Raw genomic sequence first — 27,039 nt, forward strand, 5'->3', positions numbered from 1 at the left:
GTTTGTGGTTCTCAATTTGCCATTAAAACCGTAGTTTTTTATCCAGTGACACAATGGCTCTACCGCCAATGGGTCATCGTTTTCGACTGCTTTCCAATCTTTGCACTGGAGTTTCTCTAATAACTTCTGTTTTTCTTTACTTTGCCCTTTTCCCATTTTGAACTAAATTTGGGCCCAGTGGGTTTTCAACACCTGTCTTGTTCTAAACACTGGGGCTTCAGACAAGATGGTGATCAACTACTTTTTGTGGTAAAACTCACTTCAACCCTTACAGGTGGAGTTTTCTTGTCTACAAACATCCACAAAAGCTCACCATTTAACCCTTGTCTTTTTGGTATGAAATACAGATATCTAGTGATATCTATATTTCCTTTCACACACACACACTCACATACACGCTGCGCAGTTAACTTTTACTTTATTTTAAACACAGAGGACGCCGCTATCCTACGCAGAATTTAACTAGTTTACAACTCAGGGAGCCTGCCCTCCCGCGGACTTTAACTGTTTTAAAATTTCTCTTTTACCTGATAGAGTCTAGAATTGTCAGGGTTTTAGTACAAAAGGGGAATCTCGTGACCCCACGCTGAGAGGACTTCAAAAGGGGAATCTCGTGACCCCACGCCCTTCACTTCTATCTTTTTTTTTTTTTTTTTATATTATTATATTTTTATAAATTTTTTATATTTTTATATATTTTTCTTCCAATAATTCACTCACTCCTTATTAAAAGAAAAACTACTCACAATTCTCTGCGTCCTCGAAATGCTTCAACCGTCGGACCCCAGCCTGTAAGGGAGAGACCAGTCCCGTAAAGGGTCTCTTTGCTGCGGCCGCAGGCTTATCTGGATCTCACTCACCTGCTGGGGGTCGTCGGGTATCTTGCAATCCGGCTCGAAGGACCAATTAATGTTAGGTTTAAACACCAAACATTTTATGCAGTAACCTGTAAAAATTGCAAATACTTGCAAGGAGAGTGATCAGAGACTGTTCAGTTACAATTCTCCAAACCACTCTGAAACAGCTCTGCCCTCCAAGCCTTTATTAAGGAACGCCCTAGCTACAATGTTGGTTCCGACTGCTAAAAGGGAGGAGGAGGGGGTGAAACCCAGTCGGAACCAGAAGTCTGCATAACATCATACAGTATCATGAGATAAGGAAAGCACTCCTTTCTCCGGTGTTAGTGCGTGCATTTCCCTGTGTTCTCTCCTTGAACCGTCTGACCTTGAGCAGCCAGCTCTCACATTCAGCACTCCATCTGCACAGACTTAAAACATTAGTACAGAACAAGCAAGTAAAATACTTCAACACTCTTTATGATATAAGTAAAATAAGGATAACAAAATGTGTGAGCATAATTATATGATCCCAGTGTGTAAGCATAATAATATGATTAAAGTAGAATAACTTGTACAATTAATCCAACATTATTGCCTAAGAGCTTCAATGTTTTTGCATTCAACAAGTTCTGTCGTGGCTGATGTGTCCACAATTTGTCTTTCTTTGCTTTCTTTATTAAAAATAAAATAAAAAAGATGTGGGTGTGGATAGGGACATCATTAACCCTCTCATCCATGAATTATGATAAACTGAGTAAGAATCTTTACTGTGTGTTTTCATATATCCTTACGAATGTAAAACAAGGTATCTGTATTCTATGCAGAAATATGTATCTGTCCACTCAAGTGTACTTTATGTATTTTATACTGTAAAAAATAATTATACCAACAAAGTAGTTGCATAGATATAGTTGTAATTTAGTTTTACAGTTGTAATATGGTATTCTGTTGGAATGGTGGTTCCCTGTAGAAAGCGTTATAGCCGAGGTGTTTGGTCTTTTTCCCTGTGTGTCAGCCATCTTGATTTCACTAACTTTTTTTCCCATGATCAACAAATGGGATTTTTCTGTATGCGATGATGCAATAGCTTCCACTAGATTGGAATATATGCATAGGTGCCGAAAACTGGAGCCATATGTATAAAAAACAACACTTCTAAACAGCTGTATACTGTGATCACTCTGCATGAAAGGGTTAAAGGAAGGAGAACTAAGCCACCCTTGTTTATATGTTTTTAAAGATTTTTTTTGCTAAATAACTAGAAATAAATGTGTTATAATTTTGTCCACGTGTCGCAGGCATTATTTTGAGAATTTATTGCAAAATCCAACCCCCGCCATAGATCAGATCACCATAACAGGACTGCAGAGAGGAGGTGGATCAGCTGGTGGGCTGATGTAGAGATAACAGCCTGATCCTGAACGTGGAGAAGATGAAGAAGTTCATCGTCAGCTTCAGGAAGAACCAGCCTAACCGCGCTCCACTGGTCATCAACAGCTCAGCTGTAGAGGTGGTGAACAGGACCAAATTCCTGGGGGTGCACATCACAGACACCCTCACTTGGACTGTAAATCCACCTCACTGGTCAAAAGGGCAAAGATTTGCTTGTACTTCCTGCGGAGGATGAGGAGAGTCCACCTGCCCCTGTCTGCAGCACCTCAGACTGAAAGAAGGTGAGAAAAGTGGTGAGAGCAGCAGAGAGGAACAGTGAGGCTCCTCTTTCCTCCATTAAAGCCATTACTGAGTGTCCCGCGCCCTTAAGATCATAAATGACCCCTCACACCCCCACCATGGACTGTTCTCCTTGCTGCCCTCTGGAATGAGGCTTCACAGCATTCGATGCAGGTCCAGCAGATTCTGCAACAGCTTCTTCCCCACTGCCATAAGAACTCTAAATCAAGTCACAAATCGAGACTCTGCATCACACTTGAAAACATCTTATTTGCACTACCAAAATGGCAGATTTTATAATCCCTTTAAATAGAACCAGGCTCAATGTTCATCTGCATTTTGCACCATATTTATTTATTTTGCACTGCTCTGAAACTTCCTTATCAATGCCTTTTGCACAATGTCTTTAAACTGGTTTTCCTTTTCTCCTACACTGTTTACATTTTGATAATTGCTGCACTTTATGAATAGAAATGTTAATTTCACTAAGCTGCTTATTAACTGTTGAAAAGCTGTATACATCGAAATTTTGTTTTGTATACATTTAGTGTATACAAATTGATGATAAAGTTTGTCTAAGTCTAACTGATTTATCGTGCTGTGTTCTCATTTGTAATTTTTCAAAGGCCAGTGGAAACTGGCGCAGACACGATTATAACAGACACAACACTATGATTAAGTAACAGAATGGTGATTTCATTGTTAGGAGGGATTTATGGAATTTAGATGTATCTCCATTGTACAAAGAATGAGGTCAGGCTGCTGGAACTGCTGCTTTTCAGCACAAATGTCCTCAGAAATGTAATTATCCTTTATTTTGGTGTAAAGTTAATATTCTTTGGAAGTAAAATCCTGAAACAATGACTTCAAAATTAAAAGCATCTTATTAAATAAGTGATTAGCTGTATTTAGCAATGGGAAATCTGAACACTTGATTTTAGCTTTAACAATGTGAAAGGGTTAGGAAATAAAAACCTAGGTTACAGCATTAGTTTGTTTTAAAGTTGACAGATAGTAAAGAACTCAATAAAAGCTCACTAAAAAAATGGAAATCTATGTAAATAATTTGTAATTTAATTGGTAAGTGAGACAAGTTGCCAATGGAACAGAACATTTTTGCTAACTTTTAGAATGTTTTTGCTGTGGAAAAAATTCACCCCTCAGAAAAGTTTGAATAATATCACATTCCTTAATATGATGAAAGACTTGTTTTCCAGAGAGACTGCACAAGTTCAAGCATCTCACTCTATGGCAGGCCAACAAGCGATCTAATCTTAGATAAGAGCTTTGGGGTTTTGGGTATTGAACACGTCCTGACGTGACTGACATCTCTCCATGATTTGCTTTCCTCTGCAGCTTCATTTCAAGAATCAAATTAGGACAGGTATGTGTGCAACAGCTGGAGAGTTTTAGTTGTGTAACAAAAATATAATTCACACCTCAATGATATATGGTATATTTTAGGTACATTGTATATTAAAGGCAGGGCCGTGCAGAGACCACTAAAGGGGCAGGTGCTCAAAAAAAAAAGGGCACATCTTATCGCATTTTAGGACACAATATTAACAAAGTCACATAGCTTTCAGAGTTTAATGAACAATGATAAATTACAAAATTGTGAGACATACAATCAAAGCTAAGGGAAATATCTACAAAGAACATAGAACTATGCATATGTAAAATATTTTATTAGTAATTTCTTTCTGCAGGTCTATTTTGTTATAGGAAAGTATTACAATATTCAAACCTGCAATTTAGCCAAAGATGTAAATCAGAGCTGGACCACCAGACATATTTTGTCTTTACAGAATTAAACTGTTAAAAATGCATACAAGGGCACAATGCAACCTTTTAGTGTACTGTAATCTATAAAAAAAATGTCTGCCTGGTTTGCTGTACTGACAGTGGAGATGGAGACGGTCCATTCAGAAAAGCAGAGCTGCTGCATCAAACTTTAACGTGGAACTGCAGAAAAAAAGAACAAAGCAAACATTTATTAATGCATGTCACCATGAGAAAAGCCTACTCTGTTTGTGTCTTAGTGTATTTTGTAAGTACCTATATACATTTTCTTCAATCTTTCCTCTTTGTTTTTTCTTGTCAGTTTCTCTTTTCTTTTTTTCCTCATTGTCTCATCTTTTCTGTGTTGAGTGAAGGTCAATGTCTTATTTATTTCAGTCTCTTGCCTTTCTTTTTCCCCCAAACTAAACCCAAGATTATGATCCAAAAACTTATTTTCCGTCATGGTGATTTAACTGTTTAAAAACAAAATTCCAACTTTTAAGTATTTTTGCTATTTTTGTTCTCTTTTGTTCACAGCAGCAGTTTTCTGTTAGCCATGTCTTTAAAAATGTTAACCTCACTGTGAATGATTGGCACATCCTTCTCGATTGCCAACAAGGTCTGACAACCGATCCTCCTTGCAGCAGCTGCGCAGTTTTGTTTTCACCAGCTTCATACATTATATCTATCATATATCTATCATGGTAGTTCTGGATGAGTTCTCCTTTAAGATACATTTACCTAACGCTAGAATAAATGCAATGTACATCATGCAGCAAAGGAAATTAGAAAATCAGACATATATCCATTATGGAGATGATAGGTTTTTGACGGGCGATGTGCCCCTATTGCATAAGTAATACTGAAGAATGTCCTACTATCATTAACGACACAGGGAAGCTTTTTAGTTATCTTGCTTTGCTAGCAAAGTCATTAGCTAGCAGCTAGCTCATAGCACAAGAACAACAGCCAGTCTGTATGATAAAAATACTGAATCGATAGATAAGAACAGCTTTTCCTCACCTGGCTGTCTCCTCCCGCTCAGTAGTTCTTCAGGGAAAGGCGCGCCGCGTCCTATACTTTCCTCCGTTTAAACCGCTACTCTTTGCTAAAGTAGAGAAATTATACAACGTTCAAAGTCTTCCGTTGTCTGACAAGTAGCAAGCCTACTCCAGTATTTTCACCAAAAATTATGTTTTTTAATTCACAAAAAAAACTGTTCTGTAATCATTACAGAACAGTTTTTTGTGAATTAAAAAACATAATTTTCAATGTAAAAGACTAAAAGCACAGAGTAAACAGTGTTTTAGATCAAACAATACTGCATCATCCATGGGGCTCATTTGGTTTCACTTACATCTCTATTCAGGTTGACATTGGAGAGGCGGTGCAGACTGAAGACATAGCCATCCGTCCGATCATGGTTGATCTTGCTTAGGGCCAAATGAGCAGCGGCCACAGTGTAATGTGGAATATTCGCTACCTTTAGCTCCGCAGTTAGCCGCCTTATCTGACTGTGCGAGAGGCAAGTGCGTTGTCACCGGCAAAAGGTCAAAGGTAACAATGTGACCAGAGGGCTTATTGTATTGTTTTTCTTGCCCCAAAAAAAAGATAATAATAATAATTTCAGTACATGTGTCAAATGAAAAAAAAAAAAAAAAAGGGACCAAAAGGGCACATTGGGATCATGGAGCAAAAGGGGCAGGTGCTCAAGCCCCCTTAGCCCCCCCCTCTGCACGTGCCTGATTAAAGGTATAGTTTGTAATAATTACGGGGATTTGAGACATAAATGATATATATATAATCTATATATACAGCCCCCACTATGGACTGTTCTCCCTGATGCCCTCTGGAAAGAGGCTTCACAGCATTCAATGCAGGACCAGCAGATTCTGAAACTGTTTCTTCCCCTCTGCCATCAGACAGCTGAACTGTTGAGAAAACTCTGCATCACACTGATAACACCAAACCAAAAATACTGCATTATTGCACCATATATACTGATGCTCTGAACTTTCATATCAATGCATTTTTGCACCATGTTTTTTCTCCTACACTGTTTATGTTTGGTCACTGCTGCACTTTATGGAATGGAAATGTTCTGAAAGCTGCCAAAACAAAATTTTGTGTACAGGAAAATTATTCAGATCGCTTTAATTTTTTCACTCTTTATTTCATTGCAGCCAGTTGCTAAAATCAATAAAGTTCATTTTATTTCTCATTAATTTACACTCAGCACCCCATGTTGACAGAAAAAACAGAAAGATACAAATTTTAGCAAATATATTAAAAAAGAAAAACTGAAATATCAAATGCTCATAGGTATTCACACCCTTTGCTGTGACACTCATATTTACCGTACATACTGTCCATTTCTTCTGATTCTCCTTAAGATGGTGCTGCCCCTTCATTTGAGTCCAGCTGTGTTTAATTAAACTGATTGGACTTGATTAGGAAAGGTGCAGATAAAAAAGATTTTCTGCAGCACTTAGGGTTCCTAAGAGCACAGTGGCCTTAATAATCCTTAAATAGTAGAAGTTTTGGACAACAGAGCTCTTCCTAGACCTGTCCATCCAGCCAAACTAGGCAATCATGGGATAAGAGCCTTGATGAGAGAGGTAAAGATTAACTCAAAGATCAGTGTGACTGAGCTTCAGAGATGCAGTAAGGAGATTGGAGAAAGTTCCACAAAGTCAACTATCACTGCAGCCCTCCAGCAGTCAAGGCTTTATGGTAGAGTGGCCCGACGGAAGACTCTCCTCAGTGCAAGACGCATGAAAGCCCGCAAAGAGTTTGCCAAAAAACCCATGCAGGACTCCCAGACTATGATAAAGAAAATTCTCTGGTTCTAATAAGACCAAGATTGAACTTTTTGAAGTTAATTCTACGCTGCATGCGTGGTGCAAGTGTTCATAACACTATATATGTATGAACAACATTATTATAATACTGGTAATAACAGACTATAAGACATTTATAATAACTCATAAGAAACTTGTTAACAGTTTTTGATGCTTAAGTATATTAATAAAATCCTCATGAGTATCTTATCATTTTTAATAACATTACAAACACCTATATTGACTCAATAACCCCAACCATGTCTTTTTCTTGCCATTAGTAATTGTTTTTTTTATATAATAATATTTATTAAGATTATTATACACTTTATTGCTCATCTATTATAAGTTAACTATGCACTTGTTTACATTTAACGTGCTTTTTGCAAGTACTGGATCTAAAGCAATAACAATGTCTTATTAAGGCTGATAAATCTTTTATTGTGAACTGTTATGCCTTTAAGACATATATTTTTTGTTTGATTTATCTAAGTGTACTTTATTATGCCATCATTACAAGTTAATTAAACACTTGTTAACAGCTTACTATGCTTTTTACCAGATCTAAAGCTGTCAGGATCCCAGTTGTGTGTTCGTCTGTTTGTCTTGTCTTTTGTGTTTCTCCCTTCCACCACCAGGAGGCGCCTGGCTCCGGTTCGCGTCCTCACACACCTGCAAGCTGTTGCTTCTTCAACGGACTACTCTTAAGCTGCTGGTTGCCACTACTTCGACACCAGAGTGTTCCTTGCTTATGCTGAGTCTAATCTGAGTTTTGCATTTTTTTGTTTTTTGTTCTCTAACCATGCTGAGATCACATAGAGATTAACTGAGCGCTTGTTTCTCCCTGAGTCTCAACTTTGTTTGTTCTTTGCCTTTCGGCAGGAAGCCTTCCTGCAAATTGGACCTTTTCGGACCGTCTTCTCCCAAGTGGGATCAACTGAGCCTTACATTGAGCGACGGATTACAAACAGGAGGTTTGGATCCAGCCCCTTTGAGTACGCTGAGAACTCTCTGAGTAAGGAAGTCAACTTCACCACGACCCGTTCAAGTACCACAGGAAAACTGAGTTGCAACCAGCGGCTGCATCATTCCACTCCGTCCGAGTTCTGGGTAAACCCTGTTCCGCCCTCCACCGAATCTAACAAACCCTGGAAGACCAACACACAGACGGGTGTCTATGTATCTCCTCTTCTCAGGAAACGTGAGTTGCCTTAACCTAACAGCCTGTCTTCCCCTCATCTTTCCGTTTTCCGGCTGAGCAGTGTTTGGAGGAACTCTGCACCGAACCCTAAATACCTTTCAATAAAACCCGTTCAAACATTTACTCTGTGTCTCTCTGTTTGGCTTCACTGCATGTGGGTCCGAGCTTTAGATGAAATCATGACAAAAGCGAGAACAATGCCTTATTAAGTCTAATAAATCTTCTGTTTAGCATTCATTTATGCTGATGATTTTCACAACTTCCACATCTGGAATGAACTATACATGTAGTCAACGTTGATGAAAATAAGAAAATTGCTTAAAACAAATATTTCAATGCTAAAGCCCAAAAAGGGTTTATTTATTTATATATTTCACAAAAAAAACTAAAAATTAGTATTGGAGCATATGATGTAAAATATCCAAATGGAAAATTACATCTTTGCAAAGTAAAACATTTATTTTATAATACGAATGTGGCAGTATGCCCTGCGGGCTTTGAATGCACCACACATGTGCCGATCCAATTGGTCGTGGCGCTGTCTGTACAGGTGCTGGTCATAAAATTAGAATATCATGAAAAAGTAGATTGATTTCAGTAATTCCATTTAAAAAGTGAAACTTGTATATTATATTCATACATTACATACAAACTCATATATTTCAGATGTTTATTTTGTTTAATTTTGATGATTACAAATGACAACAAATGAAAATCTCAAATTCATCATATCAGAAAATTAGAATATTGTGAAAAGGTTCAAAATTGATGGCCCCTGGTGCCACACTCTAATCAGCTAATTAACTCAAACCACCTGCAAAAGCCTTTAAATGGTCTTTCAGTCTAGTTCTATAGGCTACACAATCATGGGGAAGACTGCTGACTTGACAGTTGTCCAAAAGACGACCATCGACACCTTGCACAAGGAGGGCAAGACACAAAAGGTCATCGCTAAAGAGGCTGGCTGTTCACAGAGCTCAGTGTCCAAGCACATTAATAGAGAGGCGAAGGGAAGGAAAAGATGTGGTCGAAAAAAGTGTACAAGCAAGAGAGATAACCGCACCCTGGAGAGGATTGTGAAACAAAACCCCTTCAAAAATGTGGGGGAGATTCACAAAGAGTGGACTGCAGCTGGAGTGAGTGCTTCAAGAACCACCACACACAGACGTATGAAAGACATGGGTTTCTGCTGTCGCATTCCTTGTGTCAAGCCACTCTTGAACCACAGACAGCGTCAGAAGCGTCTTGCCTGGGCTAAAGAGAAACAGGACTGGACTGCTGGTGAGTGGTCCAAAGTCATGTTCTCTGATGAAAGTAAATTTTGCATTTCCTTTGGAAATCAAGGTCCCAGAGTCTGGAGGAAAAGAAGAGAGGCACTTCATCCACGTTGCTTGAAGTCCAGTGTAAAGTTTCCACAGTCAGTGATGGTTTGGGGTGCCATGTCATCTGCTGGTGTTGGTCCATTGTGTTTTCTGAGGTCCAGGGTCAACGCAGCCACATACCAGGAAGTTTTAGAGCACTTCATGCTTCCTGCAGCTGACCAACTTTTTGGAGATGCAGATTTCATTTTCCAACAGGACTTGGCACCTGCACACAGTGCCAAAGCTACCAGTACCTGGTTGAAGGACCATGGTATCCCTGTTCTTAATTGGCCAGCAAACTCTCCTGACCTTAACCCCATAGAAAATCTATGGGGTATTGTGAAGAAGAAGATGCAATACACCAGACCCAACAATTCAGAAGAGCTAAAAGCCACTATTAGAGCAACCTGGGCTATCATAACACCTGAGCAGTGCCACAGACTGATCGACTCCATGCCACGCCGCATTGCTGCAGTAATACAGGCCAAAGGAGGCCCAACTAAATACTGAGTGCTGTACATGCTCATACTTTTCATGTTCATACTTTTCAGTTGGCCAACATTTCTATAAATCCTTTGTTTTTATTGGTCTTCAGTAATATTCTAATTTTCTGATATGATGAATTTGAGATTTTCATTTGTTGTCATTTGTAATCATCAAAATTAAACAAAATAAACATCTGAAATATATGAGTTTGTATGTAATGTATGAATATAATATACAAGTTTCACTTTTTAAATGGAATTACTGAAATCAATCTACTTTTTCATGATATTCTAATTTTATGACCAGCACCTGTATATAAAGGGCCCTCCCTCACCTGGTCATCATGTTGTCCTTCCGGTTCAGACCTTGGTGTTTGTTGGCGCAGCACGCCAGCTGCATACGGATGCGCGCTCGAATGATGCGCTTTTAACTAAGCACTGATGAAGCCTTCTTGTGGTAAGAGTTATTTTATATTTTTATTCTGTTAGCCTAGCCTTAGCTCAGCTTTACTGATATATATATGCAGGTTTCCCATACAAGCTGCCTGATTCTTCTCCTTGCCAGAGGCACTACATAGAGCTCAGTGGTAAGTGAAAAGCTCATTCTTCACATGCTTCTAGATTCTATATTTTTTTGACATGCATGTTTGATTAGACGCTGCTGTTTGTCCTTGGCTGGCTGTTCTGTCTGTTGTTTCCGGCCGGCAGTCCGCCTGTAGGCGTCTGTCGCCGGCTGCCTGTTACTTTGGCTGTCGGCTCCATGCCCGCCGTCCTGGTCAGCGTGAAGCTGCTTCCTGTCTCTCGTCCAGTGTGACTGATTTGGGCCGGTCTGTGACTGGCGTGTACAGATTCTTCTGGTGAATCTTTGTGCAGTGTCTGCTGCAGCGTGGGGGTTCATCCCCAAACTGACTTTATTGAAACTACTGCTGCTTGATTTTTGTGCACTGAACTGTTTTAATATGAAATGTGTGATTTGAATGTCTTTTTTATTTTGACAGAAACGGCCAGCTCCTGGTGTTGGTGGTGGACTTTCCGGGTTGTGGTACTCCTTTCGGTTTGGTGCACGATTTTCTTTTTGTTTGTTTTTTTTGCTGTGTTCTTTTGTAGGTCACTACCCTGATTTACACTGCCATCCTGGGGTTGAGCTGTGACTGTTATTTAAATGTCTGAGTGGTTTTAAATTGTTTTTGTTCCAATAATTGTAATAAAATCATTGAATCTGGTGAGATTGTCTCAAGCCTCATCTTTAGCGGGCCTGTGTGCCTTCAAGGTAACTTTCAAGGGAAATTATTGCAACCTTACATTAAATTTGCAGTTTAAAGTGCAGTTACCAATTTGGATCACTCTGTACCACTACACAAAAATAAAAATCACCTAACGCAGGTGTTTGAAACAAGTACACTCTCTAAAATACTATAGAAAATAAGTGCAACATAAAACTGGTAACTTTTTAATTTTATTTTACATTTTACAACATTTTACAAAACACTTCCAAAACATGTGTTGTTACTGTCAATACCTAGAAAGTGACAGTATGATCCACTCCCACTATTTAGCCTTCAATTTAGCCTACCCTGTACCTCTTAGCTATATCCTCTAGTAGCCTTTCAAGAGGCCCATCTTTGAGTTTCCTGCCCAGCCATTTGGTCCACGCAATGGTCAGACAGTAAGTGTTCAGTTTGGTTACCTCTTCGCCTCCAAACCTGTACCTTAATACTGCCACGTTCGCTGCATTCCAACCATACCGAAGACTTGACATGGGGCACCATTTCTTCCTCTGCCATGCTGTTGTGTTAATGACCAAGAACCAAAGGGAAAAAAGAGGGCGTTTCAGACAAACAGTAGCTGTCTGCCTTATCTCTGAGTCAGACTCGGCTCACCTTCCACTGGACCACAGCTCCTTTAAATGCAGACAACATGGCCTTTTGATGTGGGAGAAAAATGAACGAGGCCAAAATGGCAACAGAGAAGAATGTTCCCTGTAACGCCAGGGTACTTATGCTCCTCGGCCAACTGGAGAGGATGAAGGTGGAGGTCATGCTGAGAAATGTAGAAATGGCAAAACAGGTAACTACAAAGATCCTTCATCTCATACAGACGCAAGAGAAGAGCAGAAAAGAGGTGATGTCTAAAGGCTCCAGAGGAATGGAGGTCATCCTGTCTTCTCTGGAGAACAGCAGGGATGTCCAGACTACGCTGAACATCATGTACAACCTCAGTGAGCTGCTGACAATCGGCAGAGGCAGCAGAGTGGGAGTGTTTGTTTCCAAAGGAGGAACAGGAGTTTTATTCCAGATTGTGATCTCTGCCAGTAATGAGCTTCCTCCCAGTGAGGAACTCATGGTGCAGCTTCACTCACTACAGGCCAAGGTTGGACCGAAAGACAGAAGGTTTGGAGCAAAGGCACATTTGAGTGGAGCTCTGAACATCACGGTCAATGTAATAAAACAGAATCTACAGAACACAAAGCTGCTTCTGCCTTTTCTGCAGGTTCTCAGGGTTTACTGTACCAACTCGGTAAATGCTGTTTCTTTGGGCAAATGCGGTGTGATGGAACTTATTTTCAAGATTGTCGGGCCCTACAGTAAGAAGAACACCAGCCTCTTCAAGATAGCTCTGGATGCACTTGGAGCTCTACTCTAATCTAAACCTAATGCTTGCCGTTTGGTGGACAGTGGCCATGTGTCTGTCTTGCTCACTCTGTACCTGTATTTGCATTGCAATGACACCCGACATAGATGTGTGTTGATTCGTAAAGGATTGCTGGTCTGCCTCAAAAACATTACCAACATCAAACTGGGCCGAAAGGCTTTCTTAGAGGCTGACGGCATTAGAATCCTTTTTCAACTCCTCCATTGAGTGTCTAGCAGTGCGGATACTGGATCCACTAGTGAACACTTCAAGCCTCGTCATGAGGAACTGTTTTCCTAAGAATCATTTGCATCTGCATACTATCAAGTCAGTCCACTTTCAGCTGCCTCATGTACCCCCTGGTGGGCCTTTGGCTCAGCTATACAGCCGGCCTCCTGGGGTGGATGATGTGGCAGATGAAAACGATGACGAGGAGCCAGAGGCAGAGACAGACACTGAGAATGACGAAGATGACAAGGATCAGTGTAACCTGAATGATGACATAGAGACGGATCACAATAAGCAACATCCCAAAAGGACCATTGGACGCCCATTTGAGGAGCTGAAGATCTAGCAGAAGTTCTTCTCAGAGCTTTCTGAAGACTTTCATGGGTACAGCTTTAAATCTTCGGTGTTCCTTCACTTCTTCATCAGCACTTCTCTTCTCATCTTTATCAGCTTGGTTCACTCAACCGGTTGTAGTGTCTGCAGCTCAAGAGTCCCCCAAGCAAATACCAGATTCTGAAGTTATTTGCAACTCTTTCAAAGAGCATCAGAGTCTAGCCTCTCCCTGCCCCACTGGTTCTCCTCTGAACCTGAACTCAATCGACCTCAGCAAGGGCAAAGATAAGAAAGAGGATGCCAGCAGTCTGGCTGCAGATGGACACACTGCTCCACCCCCTTTTTGCAGTTCTCCCTCTCAAGGGCCTTTAAGAGAAAGCTTTGACATTTCAAGACTCAAGACTTATTATTGTGTGTGAATAAAAAGAGACTACAACAAATAAATCAGCCATACCTCGGTCAAAATCTTTGGATTTAATGTTGTCATAAAAATCCTTACTTTTGTAAATGAATATGTCAAATAACCAATTTTTTCCCCACGAGAGGTATATTTAAACGTTTTAATACCATTAATATAAGAATCTAAGCTCCGTTGGACATATTTTAACCCGTTTTTCTCGTCAATAGTTGAACAGAGAGACGCAGGCTCCCGCGACTGGGGATGCATATCTCGGCAGGCATGCACTTTTGGGCATAACAGATACCTAAAAAGTGTACTTAAGTACAGTAATGAAGTATTTGTACTTCATTACTTGACAGCTCTGCTATCCATTAAGCATCGGGTCATTTCTGAAAGACAAATTCTCAAAAATATTTTTCTCATAATTGTCAACTTCAAAATACTCTGTCTCTCTATGCAGTCACCACTGTGTTTATCATTTGTGTCGTAAAGTGTGCGGGCTATCGTTGCATGAAATATTGGCTACCCACGAGGATGACGTTTATAAAAATGATGTTATGGTATTTGATTTTGTGAAAAAATATCAGCGATATATCAAAAAGGGGGCCTCCTGCTCATTTAGTCACGGAACGTGTTCTTTACAAATGTTTAAAGATTGCTACAAACTTTTAGTCTAAAAGAAAAAAACACTGTACAGATGAATAATTTGAAACAGTAAAAGTATCTTTATTCAAAATTCTTTTACCAAACTTTTATTACATAGACTTGGTAAAGCAAACAAAAAAAAGGGTGAAAATTTCAGCCATTGTGGGTTTTTAACTCTTCTGCTTCTTTGTTTGTCCGTATTTGGGTCCTGTCCGTTACGTTCATAGCTCTAATCCTGGGAATTTTGGGGAAAGGACCTTTATTTTTTCCTTCTCGCAAGATGCTTATCTCCATTCTTCTTCTCCATAAAACCTGTTTCTTTCAAACGTCTTTGGTGTTGGCGTGCGTATGGATTGCTGACTGAGGATACTGGGATGTTTAGCTCCTTTAAGGCCATCAGGATAGGGATCCACCTTACAGGATCAACCCATTCTCATTATGAGTGCGTGTGAAATCGTACGAAAAGTTATGCACCGTAATTTCGTACGTTTTGGACGTTTTTTTCGTCGAATGCGCATGCGCATCTGACGCCCCATTCACAAATATAGAATATAAATTACAATTAGCCCTAACCCTGACCCTACACCTAACCCTAAGATATAAAACAGCAAGCAACGTAGTTAGAGACATGAATAAGTGCTGATTGCACTGTTTTTCCCATTTTTACGTCCGTCCGCAGATCTGCTTTTTTTTTCTGTCTGCCAGCGCATGCGCACTGATGTGGTTTTTTGAGGAAAAACGTCCAAAAACGTACGAAATAGTGTGCATAACTTTTCGTACGATTTCATACTTACTCATAATGAGAATATGTTGACAGGATCCTGGGTCTGCGTCTTCCTCTTAAACGGAAGCAAAAGATTTTTCAGCAGATCGAGTATATGAGAACCTCCCGTCACACAATCCCGACAAACAAATTTGACTTTGGTTGTCTAGCTCTCACCGCTTTTGAAAAACTTGTTCAATATGTATTTTGCTTTTTTGCAATCTCTGTTTGGCAGGGCTTTTAGAACTTCCCTTGCTCTTTCATCCAGTCTGGCTGCAGACGGTGTAGAGCAGCGGTGCCTAACCAGTCGATCGCGGTCTACCAGACAATCGTGGGCGGAGTTTCAGTCGATCGTGAGAAGTTTTACAATGTAAACCTATTTATGGCTATGACAAAAAAAAAAAGTTTAAAAAAACCCGTCTGTTTTCATAATAATAAAATGAAAAGTAAAAAGTATGCAGGGAACCTTTTTTATGCATGGTGATTGCTGGGCATGGTTTACCACGGTTGCTAGGTTGTTACCAGGGACCAGAGAAAATGAGATAACATCTATCACAACTGATGGGTCTCCATCTATGGTTGGGCGCACTGCTGGATTCGTTGCTCTGTTCAAGATGTCTGAAACTTTCCCGGATTTTTGGAGCTACCGCTGCATCATACAGCAACAGCTGTGCGGCAGTATTTTAAATATGAAGCATGTCGTGGACGTTGCGATGAAGATCGCTTGCTCTGTTCGGGCCGGGAGTTTTCAGAGGCGTTTATTCCGTGCCCAGCTCGAGGAGGCAGGTGCAGACCACACTGATCTGCTACTGATCTGCACACCGACGTCAGGTGGCTGAGTCGTGGCAGATTCTTCGAAAGATTTTTGGAACTGTGTTGTTCTTCGATTCTATATAGAACAGACAAGGCGTGTAAACTTGTTCTGTATATTTATTTCCAAACTTCCACAGAACCTTCAGTAGCAAGCTACATTCAGAACTGCCCTCTCGCACTAGCCTCCAATCCGTAACGCCACGTGCCCCATTGCATGCTGGGTATTGGAGTTCAAGAGCTTTCCGGCTCATAACATCACAGGAACTTTTGCCCGAAATTAAAAAAACACTCAACAACCCATTCTGCTGTGTAATGGGTAGTTAACCATTAAAATTAACTTTCTTTAACTATTTAAACTTGTAACTATTTATTGTAAATTATTTACATTTAACTATTTATAGGATATATTTATTGTAAATTATTTATAGGATTGTAGATTGTTTGATAATATTTGTCTGTTTTGATTACCACTGTTTTGTATTTTGTTTTGTTTATTGTATTCGCATGTTGTAAAATTTCCTTTGTTATGTACCTCACGGGCTGCCGTAGCTCAATGAGGACAGGCCCTATAAAGGCCGGCAAAACGCTGTATCAATGAATGCCGACAATAACCGTCAGAGCTGTGCTTGCACTGTGATTCTTAGCATTCCCTGGTGAAAGCAGCGAGGTACGTTTTATTTTGTTGTTTGTGTGTTGTAAATTTATGTTTATATTCTAATATTTGTATTTGTTTAGTTTTCACGGTGACAATGGTGACTGAGATGATCCACATCAAAGAAAATAAACAACATTGAAAATCACCCGTCGAGACCGTTCAAATTGCTGGGGAGCTGCTACAGTGAAAACTCTTGGCTTCTGTGCGTCTGGACATCCATTGACGGCGAGACGTCTGGATCGGACATCGGCCGAAGTTTGACGCAGCATCAGAGTCAACGCCTCCATGAGGAGTTGTCTTCGCAGTGGACCCAAGTTTGCTTCAGAAACTGAATCCAACAGATGATCGCTGGCTTGGTGAGAAATTGATTAATCAAACACGGAAACAACTTGGAGATGACGTCACTTGACTGTTATTGGCGTTTGTGAAATTACGCCGAATTACTTAAAAGGTAACTGGACTAATTAAGAGGAAGAAAAAAAATAAATAAATAAATAAATTTCTTTTTATGGGTTTAATTTCACTGTAAGGTTTAAGTCATTGTAAAGGGTTAAGATGTCACTGCCAAGTGTAAAAGGACTTTCTACTGAAGATGTGTGCACTGATGTAAAGCCAAAAGGACAAGAGTTGGTTTCAGGTCCACGGACAAGAAAGTTAAAGGAATAGTACACCCAGAACATGATTAGCCTTCATTTTCTACTCACCCCCCATGCTGAACAACACTCTGGAGTACTTTTTTGATTTCTCAAATGCATCTGGAGATCTGGGAGGCTTCTTGCTGTCTGCTGACATTCAAATAATGGAGGTCTATGGCGCCCGAGGCAGAAAGGTCCATAAAAGTCCACAAAAAACGTGTCAATATTCCTCCATACTGCTCGTCCAATGTATTCCAAGTGTCCTGAGTGGGTAGCATCCAGAATTTACTCGAAACAAAGTCATTTAGAATGTTTTTAGAGCATAAACAGTAGTGTATAGGATTTCCTGAAAGCGCGTTCACGAGTCTACGGAAGCCGGCAGACCAAACCAGACGAAAGTGCGCATTCAGCGTCTGCTCTGCCAATAATGCAAGCGTAGAAGAAGAAATGTGCTGTTTACCTGTGCAAAGAAAGAAACAACGAAAGAAAAATGTCTGAGGACTTCAGTGTTGAGGAAGAGCATGAGTTCTTTGCCGAGCTGAATGCGCACTTTCATCCGGTTTGGTCTGCCGCGGTTTCCGTAGCGTCGTGAACTTGCATGCACGCGCTTTCAGGAAATCCTATACACTACTGTTTATGCTCTAAAAACATTCTAAATGACTTCGTTTCGAGTAAATTCTGGATGCTACCCACTCAGGACACTTGGAATACATTGGACGAGCAGTATGGAGGAATATTGAAACGTTTTTTGTGGACTTTTATGGACCTTTCTGTCTCAGGCACCGTAGACCTCCATTATTTGAATGTCAGCAGACAGCAAGAAGCCTCCCAGATCTCCAGATGCATTTGAGATATCAAAAAAGTACTCCAGAGTGTTGTTCAGCATGGGGGTGAGTAGAAAATGAAGGCTAATCATGTTTTGGGTGTACTATTCCTTTAACTGGAAAGGGAGAGCAGTACAGAGAAGCAGAATCTGCGAAATGGACAAAGGCATTTCTTAAATCTTATGTATCCTGGAAGCAAATTGCCAGTGAAGCCAGGAAGAAATTAAAAGGTTTCTGCTCTCAGGAGAATCTGAATGAAATAAATCAGCAAGTCCAAAACAGTCTTGATAAAGTGAAACAAAATTATGAGTGTCTTCAACGTAATTCTTTAAATACTCCAGATATTGTGCAGAAACTAGATGCCTGTACTTTATTAACAAATGAGATTTATGATCTTGTGTGTAAGCGTTTGGAAGGGAGTATTGTTGAAGAACATTTTAATCAAGAAGTTGAAAAGGAAAGGGTGCGAGAAATCTTAAATAGAGATGAATATCAATCTGTTTTTGGAGAAGCCTCTACTGAAAATTCTTCATGTGCATATGGTTCATCAACTACCAGTTCCAAAGTTTCTCAAGAGCGGGTAATTGCAGAAGCTGATCTTGCAGCCAAAAGGGTTAAAGTTAGATCCATGTTGGAGATTGAAGCTCAACATGCTAAAGTCAGTAAACTTGAATGTGAGTGGAAATGGCATGAGTCCCAGATTATGGCAGAAATTAAGCAGAAGGAGGCTGAAGTGCTGCAGCAACTTGATGAGGAAAAGAGCAAGTTAAAGGTAATGGAGACTGATATGGAAGTTAAAATGGCTGCAGCTCGGGTTGATGTTTACAGCAGACTTGAGGATGGTGTTGAAAGGGCAAATCTTGATTTTGAGCCTGAAGTTAAGTCAATACAACCTTTAAAACACCCAAGAAAGTCGACTGCAAGGGCTGCAACTATTCTACCATCTCAAGTTTGCTCTGAGATTTCTGCAGTAAACTTGGCTGAAGCCTTAACGAGCTCGTTAAGTTTAAGTCGCCTCCCTGTTCCTATACCTGCCATATTCTCAGGTGACCCTTTGAAATTTGTGGACTTTAAGATATCATTTATAACTTTAATTGATTCAAAGGCCATCTCTGCTGGAGAAAAAATGTTGTATCTGAAAAGTTATCTCTCTGGAAAAGCCCGAAAGGCTGTAGAAGGTTTCTTTTACAGAAGTTCTGAAGATGCATATGAAGGTGCATGGGCAGTTCTTCAGGAGAGATATGGAAACTCGTTTGTAATTCAGAAAGCATTTAGGGATAAACTTAAGTCATGGCCTAAGATTGCACCAAATGATCCATCATCTCTCAGAGATTTTGCAGACTTTTTGAAAAGTTGTGAAGAGGCGATGCCTCAAGTTAAAGGACTGTCTATCTTAAATGATTGCGAAGAAAATCATAAGATGTTGAAGAAGTTACCAGACTGGGTTGTACGTAAATGGAGCAGAGTTGTTGTTGAAGTACTTGATGCATGTGGGGAATATCCATCTTTTGAATGTTTTTCTAGATTCATAAAAAAGGAAGCACGCATAGCATGTAATCCTATTGCTTCTCCATTTTTGTTAAAGTCTAGAACTTCTTCAAATGATCTTTCCAGGAAAGTAAAAGCTTTTAGTACCAGTACGGAGTTCAAGAAACAAGAAAGTTCATGTTATGAAATCTAAACTGCCTTGTTTGATTTGTACAGACATGTCGCACAGTGTTGCTAAATGCCCTAAATTTACAGTTAAATCAATGGAAGACAAAAGGTCATTTATACATCAGAACCATCTTTGTTTTGGATGCTTGAGAAAGGGCCATTTATCGAAAGATTGTAAAACACGCCATGTTTGTGGAGAGTGTAGACGGCATAATCCTACTTGTTTGCACCAGGAGAGAGTAAGATCTCAGGATGCTGCTCAGCAGTGTTCCATCTCTTCAGAAGAAACACCTCAGGTTTCTCGCAGTGTTTTGTGTCATGCACTCACCCGAAACATTTCTGCGACATCGAGTACTGTTCCAGTTTTTTTGTCCTCTGTGAAGGATCCTGGGAAGGAAATACTTACTTATGCACTCCTAGATACTTAGAGTGACTCCTCCTTTGTCCTAGAAGATCTTGTGAAAAACTTGACTGTTGAAACAAAACCAGTACAGTTAAAACTTAGTACTATGGTTTCTGATGATACACCTGTTTCAAGTGAAATTGTGTCTGACTTACAGATTAGGAGCTTTTTCAAGCATACACACGTGACTTCATTCCTGTTGATACATCTTGCATACCAAGTAGAAGTACAGCATTACAGTGACCTCACCTTAAACATCTGGCTGGAAAAATGGCTGCTTTACAAGACTGTGAAGTAGGTTTATTAATTGGGTTTGACTGTCCTTCTGCCTTGGCTCCCTTGGAAGTTGTTGTTGGTGGGGAAAATTAACCCTTTGCTCAGAAAACTGCTCTGGGTTGGAGTATCATTGGGGCAGCTAATCCACATTTAGATCGGTGAGGTAACCAAAGATTTGTACACAGAGGAAATCCTATACACTACTGTTTATGCCCTAAAAACATTCTAAATGACTTCGTTTCGAGTAAATTATGGACGCTACCAACTCAGGACACTTGGAATACATTGGACGAGCAGGTTGGAGGAATATTGACACGTTTTTTGTGGACTTTTATGGACCTTTCTGCCTCGGGCGCCATAGACCTCCATTATTTGAATGTCAGCAGACAGCAAGAAGCCTCCCAGATCTCCAGATGCATTTGAGATATCAAAAAAGTACTCCAGAGTTTTGTTCAGCATGGGGGTGAGTAGAAAATGAAGGCTAATCATGTTTTGGGTGTACTATTCCTTTAACTATTTAAACTTGTAACTATTTATTGTAAATTATTTATATTTAACTATTTATAGGATATATTTATTGTAAATTGTTTATAGGATTGCAGATTGTTTGATATTATTTTTCTGTTTTGATTACCACTGTTTTGTATTTTGTTTTGTTTATTGTATTCGCATGTTGTAAAATTTCCTTTGTTATGTACCTCACGGGCTGCCGTAGCTCAATGAGGACAGGCCCTATAAAGGCCGGCAAAACGCTGTATCAATGAATGCCGACAATAACCGTCAGAGCTGTGCTTGCACTGTGATTCTTAGCATTCCCTGGTGAAAGCAGCGAGGTACGTTTTATTTTGTTGTTTGTGTGTTGTAAGTTTATGTTTATATTCTAATATTTGTATTTGTTTAGTTTTCACTGTGACAATGGTGACTGAGATGATCCACATCAAAGAAAATAAACAACATTGAAAATCACCCGTCGAGACCGCTCAAATTTAATTCACATGCTGGGGAGCTGCTACATGCTGTATGTTACATCTTCACATCCACATAGTTTGTACTTAGTATTTTCCTATTTTTATCTGTTTTCCTGTTGAATTTTAATCCATCTGCCAGTTTCTCTGCCAATGCCAATGCTCAGTGAAGTTTATCATTCTGAAATAGTGGACTTCCCTTCTCCTTCTTCCTGCTTTAAAGTGATCTTAGACAGATTTTATTTGTCATTTTGTTTACACAAGTGTAAAACAAAAAGGAAATTTAGTTTGGAACAGCTCTCTGGACAATTTCATCTATTTTTAAAGTGCAGCCTTGAAAAGTAGTAAAAAAAAAAAAAAAATATATATATATATATATATATATATATATATATATATATATATATATATATATATATATATATATATATATATATATACATATATATATATATATATATATAAACATATGACTGTAAATTTACAGTTCTAACGTTTTTTGTTTTCTCTCTACTGTACTCTGTGTGTGTGTATCAATTCGTGTATTTAGATTTTTTGACTGCACAGCCTTTGTCTGGAGATCTTGACTGCTCTTTTCTATAGTTTTGGTGAGTGAGTGAGTGAGTGAGTGAGTGAGTGAGTGAGTGAGTGAGTGAGTGAGTGAGTGAGTGAGTGAGTGAGTGAGTGAGTGAGTGAGTGAGTGAGTGAGTGATATGGCGTAAGTTCTTATGAGATTGTTAAGTTCTGTTTTTGCAACCTATTTTTTGACACAATTGATAATTTCCCCGTTTGTTGGACTTACTGTTTATTCTCCACCTGTGCAAATAAAAAACAAATACTGCCCATCCCTTGTGTTTGGCTTGGTAGATCTCAACATGCCATCAACTTCAAAAGTAGATCTTGGTTTAAAAAAGGTTGGGCCATCCCTGGTGTTGAGCCTGCATGGGGTCACGCTTCAGTGTTACCCCCAGATTCCACATACTCCGTCAGTGCTCTGCCCAGCTCATGTACGTCATGCCGAGTCTGTCATGTTAATCAATGAGAGCTGTTCCATATCCACCGCTAGTCCTCCGCTCGTCTCCGTCCTTCTCCGCCAAAATACAGATCAGAGTGATTTTTTTACTCCACTCCAGTCCGGCCAGGTCAAGATCCGCTATTGCAATCTCGCCAAAAAAGAAAAAGAACTGCGAGAAGATCCGGTTTGTCAAATTAAAATATAGTATCAACAGATCGGTAACTAAACTTTAGAGCAAAATTCTTATATATTCCTAAAAACTAAGAGCATTTAGTTAAATGATTGGATGCAAACTATTGGTACTTCAACAAACCAGGAAGCCGATTTATCATCTCCATCGAAATATATATTTTACACTGAGATGCTTAAAAGTTTAATCAAATCCAGTCAAAACTTCTAAGAGCGCCTCTCACAACTTAAAAAGACAGTTCTTATTGCTTGAATGGATCAAAAGATGCTAAGTTTGGAAGCAGAGAACAAACATGGTTTATACAAAACATAGTACTAACTAGTTATCCCTTATACAAAAAATCTAAAACAAAAAGAAAATAAATTGGCAGAAACTGAACATATGCTGGATGCTGGTAGGGTTTTTTTTTAATATGTCATATTAAAGTATGCTTTCACAGGATTTATACAGGAATGAGTCACTCTAAATGAATGCTCTTTTAATGCTTTTAGAAATTATTTTAATTCCATCAACACGTACCATGTACACAAGTTATTAGTGTACATGAAATATGAAGGAGCTGTAAGCAGAGTTCCATGACTCTGCTATGTATATATGTACATATATATCTATATAGAGAGATAGATAGATAGACAGACAGACAGACAGACAGACAGACAGACAGACAGACAGACAGACAGACAGACAGAGAAAACAACAAAATCATCAGCCATATCCCGAATTCCTTGTTTTCCAGTTAAAATTAGCATTTTCCCATTCTCTAGCTTTTTCTCAGCGTCGAGCTTCTTTTCCAAACATACCGCTTTATGATCAGCAGTTATGCAGTTATGCACAAATTAATTGCGATATAATATATCTGACGAAATTGTCTTCATAAACATTTTTTTTTTAAATAAAGCATTTCAAATGCCATGATAATCATATTTAATTAGTACCAATTAAGGCCTATATTTGTAATGATCCGCGGAAACCCTGTTTTGCTGCTTTGAATGTAATAATATAGAGCATGTTCTCCTCAAACTCCGAGAAAGTCAGAGAGGAGCAAGACAGGAGGAACAGCGGATGATGTAGGCTTTGCTTTGCTCAGACGGTCTGGAGCGCAGCGGGGCAGAGCGGAGCGGTGACGGAGGATGTGGAATTTCGGGGTTACTGTGACTTGGGGTTCCTCCTGCTGACATTGTCTCATAAGAACTCAGTCCCATTTCATTCAGTATTTCGCTCTCTGATTAAAGGCGCTACAATTCTGAGCAGGGGGAGAACAAAGCCACCCGTCTGATTTTTCAGAGCCAACTGCTTGGATTTTAACCCTGTTCTTTTATCAGCCAGCAGCCTGATGATGTTTTTCTGCCTTTGCATGTTTTGGCTGTACTTCTGTTCTGAGTCAACATCATCACACTCCTTTTTCTATGATGTCTGTATTGTGTAAAAATCTTGACCCCTTCTGGATGCTCCTAAGCCTGGAAAATGACAGTGATCAAAATGACCAAATGATTTTGGTCGCGAGGAAACCGATTTTTATCATCAAAAGAATGAGGTAACCCCTCGATGAATTTAATCTTTTTATTCATTTGTTGCAATTCAGCATACAGACTTTGAAAAGAAGTATAAATCCACACAATATTTTCTGGTACAACATCCATGACATGGTTACATATCTGCAAAACAGGTTTTACAAAGAAATATTTTCCACATCCACTTGGGCCTACAAGCATTCATGAAAAGGGTGTTCTGAATCTTGGGTCAAAGTCAATCTCCTGTGTTTCAGAGGAGACCAACATTTTCACAACACTTAGTAACCAAACAGCAGAGTTGTTACGTCGGGAAAAAGCCTTCTCTTGTCATGCACCACATGGAACTTTTTCTGAAATGTGGCATTTTTAAGCTGAAAGCTTTTTATCTCGCCTAATGGTACATTGTGCAGCTTCTGAAACGACCCCTGTAGAACCTTGTAAATAACCTTCCACCAGGTCTTTCACACTATCACTACATTCCTGACTTTAAGTGATGGCTTTTACGTGCATCACAACCTTTTTCCTGTTTCTGGTCTGATATGCAAAGCTTTTTGGTTCTTGTTGATGCAAATTTCTGAATCGTATTGCCTCCCAGCTAATCCGTTAAATCACTCAGATAATCCCCCAGCTCCAAGGGAGTCTCACCTGGTTTAACCACGTAAATGAGACTGTCAATATCTATGTACAAAACCCAATGCTGAAGTCGGTCAAGACGGGTGTGGAGTGTCAGGCGAGCGTACGCTTGTTGTATTTTCACTGAACCATACACATTTTATCGGTTACAAGGTGAAAGTAGCTGACTGTGTGTTTACCTGAGAACAAAAAGTCAAAAAACAAGGTAGTAGACTACAAGGGTGATTTCTGGGGGGGTGAGTTGGGTTTCATTTGCAAATGACCGTCAAAAAGTCCGTCTTTGCAGTCTTCAGCAAAGCCACATCTTTGGAGCAAGTTGAGAGTCTGTAGATAAAGATCTATGCCTGTTAAAAAACAAAAAGGAAAATGAATCATTGCGTTCTTTCATGAAGGTGAAAGCAAAGAATTAACAGGTTGTGAAACAGTTTTTTTAAATTTAAGCTTCTTCGTTATTTTAAATACTATGATTCCTTTCGAAATCTTTAAATGCTGTTAAAGGGAGCCTGTAGATTAGAAATTTTACTGATTCCCAATCAGGTTTTTGCATTTATATTTCTTTTTTTTTTTACCTCCTTGTATGTGTTTAACCTACCTCTTTCTTACCAGCTCCCTTGCTCACTTGTTTGGATAAAGTCCCCTGTTGCAAACCCAAGAACTCAATGAAATCCACACAGTGGCCATGAAGCTTGGGGTCGCGCTTCTTCAGGTCAGTGTGATAGGTGTGGAATTTCAGGAAACTGAAAGGGGAAATAAACATGCATTTGAATAATATACAAACAACAATGGCATTCTCAGAGATTCAAAAATACACCTGCATAAATATAAACAGAAACTAACCGTTTGAGGTTTTTCAGATAGTTGATCTGCGTCTGCTTCATTAGGCCGGCTTGGGTCAGGTCCCTGAGGTACTGCTGGGTCTTCTCTTTGTTCAGGACAAATTGAAGAGAAGGTTCCTTGGGGTCCATGTAGTACAGGTATCTTGCTACATTGGCCACCTGAAAATAATTGCATATTTAATAACGTGAATTGGTTCAACAGTGAGCTTTTTACATGTGCTGAACCACAGCTCAGAAAATGTCACAATAAGAGAGTAGTCCTTACATCTTGTGTGTAATTCTCAATCTGCCGTTTTTTGTGGAGATATCTAGCATAGTCTCTGAGCAATTTGTGATCCCTGGAGTGCTTGTCGTAAAGACCCCTATCAAGCATCTGTTGTCTTTTGTCGGTTTGCCACCCAGCATTTGGCTCACTGCAATGCAGAAAAAGGAGTTTAGAAGAATGCGTTTCTTGCTTTGACTTTTGTTGCTGTGCTAAAAAATATCTAGCATGATGTTTTAGCCGTACTCTTGAAAAGTCTCATCACTGCTGCTGCTTCCCACTCCTTCAGACTTGTCACTCTGCTCAGCTGCAGCCCAACCTGAAAGTTGCTGAGCCAGATAACCTCCAGGTTGCTGCCCGGCAGCACTGTGGTAGAAGTCGGACGGGATGCCTCGCACCACGAAATGCCGCGTCTGCAGCTCTTCAATCATGCTGAAATTAAATAAAAAGATACAGACTGGGTTCCGGTATTTGGCATATGAGTACATGACTATAAAGTTCTGATAAAATTATCTTTCATACTTGTGTAATGCACGTGCAGTCCTCATGATGTTTTGGATCTGGTCAAAGGTGAAGACACGCCCTGAAACCAGGATTTCATGGGCATCTGTCTTAGCCTTTGCCACAGCACCTGGGATATCCTGCAGATTGCGCTTCATGCAGGTTCTTGTCAGGTGCTGTGAGAGTGCTGGCCAGGTCTTCTTGCACACAGGGCACAGCAGGTAAGTCCTGTTTGCAGCACTGAAAACAGAAAATACACCCACTAAACTTAGTCTTCCTTGCAGCCATTTTGAGGTTTGGTTCTTGAAACAGATTTAACAATCTTAAGGTATTTATTTCTTGCCACTTACATTTTTAAACTAATGTACCGCAAGAGGAATAGATCAGTTAAACTTAGTCAATACACAAAACCATGGTAGGATACATATTATGATGTTTAAAAAAAAAAAAGTAAAGCCAGAGCAAAGCTCTGCATAAGTAAACTAGCATTTCCTACTAAGAAACATCTCAGAGTGTGTAAACTTTAAGCCAAAACAGATTTCTACTTACTATGAAGCCTCCATGTTGTTCTTGTGTTGTCCTCTTGTCTTGCCTTCTTGAAAAAAAAGAGAAAAAGAATGTAGGAATGAGTGGCTGCAGACCATGTATAAAGGCTAGAAGACCCCCCCAACCCCCCAGTCTTACC

The 27,039-nt window shown here is 39.7% G+C and overlaps 1 protein-coding gene and 1 pseudogene across 1 annotated transcript; one reads left to right on the forward strand and one right to left on the reverse strand.

Annotated features, from left to right (window-relative positions):
• Window positions 1-12,120: 12,120 nt before the first annotated feature.
• LOC119792646 lies at window positions 12,121-13,424 on the forward strand (annotated as a pseudogene).
• A 10,777-nt stretch (window positions 13,425-24,201) lies between these two features.
• On the reverse strand, window positions 24,202-27,003 carry LOC119792675. The gene is made up of 7 exons (XM_038299412.1): window positions 26,904-27,003; window positions 26,376-26,594; window positions 26,100-26,285; window positions 25,857-26,004; window positions 25,593-25,750; window positions 25,348-25,492; window positions 24,202-25,099 (listed from the first exon to the last, which is right to left on the reverse strand). The coding sequence occupies exons 1-7, from the start codon at window positions 26,996-26,998 to the stop codon at window positions 25,094-25,096; spliced, it is 957 nt and encodes a 318-aa protein (XP_038155340.1). The 5' UTR covers window positions 26,999-27,003; the 3' UTR covers window positions 24,202-25,093.
• Between the last annotated feature and the right edge of the window lie 36 nt (window positions 27,004-27,039).

Source organism: Cyprinodon tularosa, unplaced genomic scaffold (genome assembly GCF_016077235.1).
Source record: "Cyprinodon tularosa strain WSP-4 unplaced genomic scaffold, ASM1607723v1 ctg428, whole genome shotgun sequence".
NCBI lineage: Eukaryota > Metazoa > Chordata > Actinopteri > Cyprinodontiformes > Cyprinodontidae > Cyprinodon > Cyprinodon tularosa.

Excerpts from the sequence above, each read along its gene's own strand:
- LOC119792675 (XM_038299412.1), bottom strand. The coding sequence starts at position 26,998 with ATGGTCTGCAGCCACTCATTCCTACATTCTTTTTCTCTTTTTTTTCAA. Across the intron at positions 26,595-26,903 it reads AACAACATGGAGGCTTCATA|TGCTGCAAACAGGACTTACC; the intron begins GTAAGTAGAAAT and ends TTCTGTTTTCAG. Across the intron at positions 26,286-26,375 it reads ACTGCACGTGCATTACACAA|CATGATTGAAGAGCTGCAGA; the intron begins GTATGAAAGATA and ends ATTTAATTTCAG.